The sequence below is a fragment of the Aulostomus chinensis genome, chromosome 13 (genome assembly GCF_037954235.1).
Source record: "Aulostomus chinensis isolate RoL2024-O1b breed Wild chromosome 13, RoL_Achi_v1.0, whole genome shotgun sequence".
Classification (NCBI taxonomy): Eukaryota; Metazoa; Chordata; class Actinopteri; order Syngnathiformes; family Aulostomidae; genus Aulostomus; species Aulostomus chinensis.
Window position 1 is genome coordinate 28,392,882 of NC_141332.1, and position 3,810 is coordinate 28,396,691.

The window sequence follows — 3,810 nt, forward strand, 5'->3', positions numbered from 1 at the left end:
TTTCTCTGGATCTTTGTTTGTGAGGCAATGAAGGAAGTTTCTTCAGGGTGGATGAATAGACGGATGAATAGAAGGATGAGTGGAGGAGGTGAATCCTCGGAGCGTGTCTCCGCCCGGCGGGGGGGGGCTCCTACTGACTTTTCTTTCTTCTCTTTTTATGTTTATAGTTTAAACCTGAAAGTGCTTCAGAGAGAGAGAGAGAGAGAGAGAGAGAGAGAGAGAGAGTGTGTGTGTGTGTGTGTGTGTGTGTGTGTGTGTGTGTGTGTGTGTGTGTGTGTGTGTGTGTGTGTGTGTGTCGCGTGTACGTGCCGTTGATTGGCTGGCCGTGATCACCGGCACGCTTCTCCGCGCGGGGCGGACAAACGCCGCGGGCGTCATTATGTTAATGCCGATCCGCGGCACGGGGCAGACCTGCCGCAGGGGGGCGGGGGTGGGGGGCCGGTCCCGGGTATATAGGCGGGCTGAGGCCGGTCGTGTGCCAGGCTCATCGGCTTGCACGGGCTGATCCGGAGCAACGAGACACGCGCGCCGCTCCTCTTGCTGTTCATCGACGCGACCCGACAAACCTCCGTGGATCCGGTAAGTTTCTCCGCGCTCCTCCACGCTCCTCCACGCTCCGCGCCTCAGCCGCTAACCGTCTGTCTCCCCACAGCTGCCGGCCGCCATGGACTCCGCGTTCTCCGACATCGACAGCAACAGCTGCGACTTCTTCCCGCATTCGGAGGACGAGGACTCCCGCGGTGCGCGCGCCTCCACTCGGGACGCGCCGCCTCTGGAGCCGCAGCAGCAGCAGAAGAAGCGCCGCCGGGGCCGCGCGCGCAGCGACGCCACCGTGCAGGTGGTGAAGAAGACCCGGCGGCTGAAGGCCAACGACCGCGAGCGGAACCGGATGCACAACCTGAACGACGCGCTGGACGCGCTGAGGGGGGTCCTGCCCGCCCTCCCGGACGAGACCAAGCTGACCAAGATAGAGACGCTCCGCTTCGCGCACAACTACATCTGGGCGCTGTCCGAGACCATCCGCATCGCCGACCTGCAGGGGGGGCTGCTGGTTCGGAGCGGGGCCTCGAGCCCCGCCAGCGACGCCCGCTCCTGGAGCTCCGGCGGCTCCTCCTCGGCCTCGTCCCCGGCCTACAGCGCGTGCAGCCCGGGCAGCCCCCCCCCAGCGGTGCCGGACAACTGCGGCTTCCTGCCGCGGGACGCACTGCTCGGCCTGCGCGGCTTCCTCTGAGCCCGGCGCTGCTCCGCAGACTCGAACCCGCGTATCCTCCTCTAATAGACTTGGCACTTCCCCGAGAGCTCCGCTTCCCTGTCGGAGGTGAAATGTTTTACTTTAGTTTTTGTGTGGAGGAGCGTGAGAAACCCACCCCCGCCCGGATTATTGTTATTTATTCTTGTTGTCGACTGAAAGTTGTATTTTGTACATACAGAGATTTTCTATTCTATTTACTGAACTTTGGCGCTGAAATAAAGTTATAACGTTTCTATAAATCAGCTGGTGTCTGATTCTCTGCCGACGAGGTGCCGTGAACGCACCATCAATCCATCCGGATCATCAAAGTGTTCATCATTTTACTCTTTGATAGACGTTAGTACTCTAGAGGAGAATGATTCCAAATAAATCAACAGAACCAGGTACTCATGAGGTAACCCATCACCACACTAATTCATGTTACAAAAGAAGAACTAAAATCGTTAAACAGGAACCTTTCCTGACGTCACCAAGGGTCTGTAGAGACACTAAAGAATGTTTACATGTTGCAGTCTGTTCAGTTGGTTTCGTTGTCAGCAGTGAAAAGTACTCAGTTCCTTTACTAAAGTCCATCCATCCATCGTCTTCCTGTTAAGGGTCGCGGGGGGGTGGAGCCTATCCCAGCAGCCTTCCCCCTGGACAGGTCACCAGTCCATGGCAGGGCCAACACATAGAGACAGACAACCATTGGCTCTCCCAGCCACGCCTACGGTCAATTTAGAGTCTGGATTAACCTGGTCCCTCTTGATGTCTTTGGACTGTGGAGGAAGCTGGAGTACCAGAGAGAACCCAGCAGGAACAGGGAGAACATGGAGACTCACCCAGAAAGACCCCGTGCTGCAGCCGGGGCTCCACCCACAACCTTCTTGATGGGGGCCACAGTGAGGACCACTGCTCCACCCTGCTGCCCTCCTTTACTAAAGTGGTTAATAAAATGGTACTGGTAAACATGAGGCTCCGACATTCTACTGACAAGTAAAAGTAGAGGTGTTTGGTATAGTTTAGCCAAAAGTAACAGTACACAGTACCTCTAAGGCTAAAAACTTCATCTTTGTGTTTTCTTTGTAAAATATTTCTTTTTTAACTGAAGAGCAACAGTCGTAAAGTACAATGTCCCCTAACATATAAATACTCAAGTACAGTACAGAGACTGTGAAAAAATACTGAATGCAGTACTTGAGTAAAGTACTTAGTTACCCTCCATCGCAGCTCAGGACACAGGACCAGCCTCCATCGTCCTCCTGCAGGACATTAACTTGTTACAACCCATTTATTATCATATTTCAACCAAACAGAGAAATTATTGAACTTTGAATGTCACATTAATGATGATCCGGGTCCTAAGTCTGGTTCTGGCTCTGCTTCTGGTTCTGATGTGCCACCAGCAGCAAACATTGGAAGTCATTAAGCCTGAAACTGAACCAAAATCGCTGTTTTTTTTTTTAAATGAAACTTTCAAAGTTGCTCTTCACCTGAAAAACTTGAAGGCAACAACATGCACCCCCACCTGACCAGGTCCGGCAAGGCCAGATCCGGTCTGGCCCGGACCGGCTGCCACTATTGTTATTGAGCGCAAGGCCGTGAACTAATTGAGCAGGATTAGGGACTGCCCGCCTGCAAGCACCTGTGACTCGTAGTGAGGTCCAACAAGTTTTAATTAGATTACACCAAAACCAGCTCCCCTAACAAACACACACACACAAACACACACACACACATACACACACCACCACCACCACCAGCAGGCCAGACCCCCACCACATCACTACAACAAGACAAGACCCGCCCCAACGACCGCTAGGCTGGTGGGTCGGACCCCATCAGACAGGGGTCAGAGGTCACAGTGACATCACCCTCCAGAAAAGGTTTCAAAATAATTATCACTTCCTGTTGGGATGTGATGTCATCGCTTCTGCTGCAATTTCAAATGATGTCACACAGGGTGGAGAGATTTATTTCTAATGTTCTATCGATTCTATGTTCTTCTGCCGGTTTCTAGTTTTTCTAGTGTTTCTACTGCCTGTTTCTAGTGTTTCTACTGCCTGTTTCTAGTTTTTCCAGTGTTTCTACTGCCTGTTTCTAGTTTTTCTACTGCCTGTTTCTAGTGTTTCTACTGCCTGTTTCTAGTTTTTCAAGTGTTTCTACTGCCTGTTTCTAGTGTTTCTACTGCCTGTTTCTAGTGTTTCTACTGCCTGTTTCTAGTTTTTCTAGTGTTTCTACTGCCTGTTTCTAGTGTTTCTACTGCCTGTTTCTAGTTTTTCTAGTGTTTCTACTGCCTGTTTCTAGTGTTTCTTCTGCCTGTTTCTAGTGTTTGTACTGCCTGTTTCTGGTTTTTCTAGTGTTTCTACTGCCTGTTTCTAGTGTTTCTACTGCCTGTTTCTAGTTTTTCTAGTGTTTCTACTGCCTGTTTCTAGTGTTTCTTCTGCCTGTTTCTAGTGTTTGTACTGCCTGTTTCTGGTTTTTCTAGTGTTTCTACTGCCTGTTTCTAGTTTTTCTAGTGTTTCTACTGCCTGTTTCTAGTTTTTCTAGTGTTTCTACTGCCTGTTTCTAGTGTTTCT

General features: G+C 51.0%; 1 protein-coding gene across 1 annotated transcript; it reads left to right on the forward strand.

The window, feature by feature from the left end:
• Positions 1–454: 454 nt before the first annotated feature.
• neurog1 (neurogenin 1) lies at positions 455–1,457 on the forward strand. The gene is made up of 2 exons (XM_086222769.1): positions 455–579; positions 653–1,457. The coding sequence occupies exon 2, from the start codon at positions 665–667 to the stop codon at positions 1,229–1,231; it is 567 nt and encodes a 188-aa protein (XP_086078895.1). The 5' UTR covers positions 455–579; positions 653–664; the 3' UTR covers positions 1,232–1,457.
• The last annotated feature ends 2,353 nt before the right edge of the window (positions 1,458–3,810 follow it).

What these genes read in the sequence shown, in the direction of transcription:
- neurog1 (XM_086222769.1), top strand. Translation starts at nt 665, where the DNA reads ATGGACTCCGCGTTCTCCGACATCGACAGCAACAGCTGCGACTTCTTC.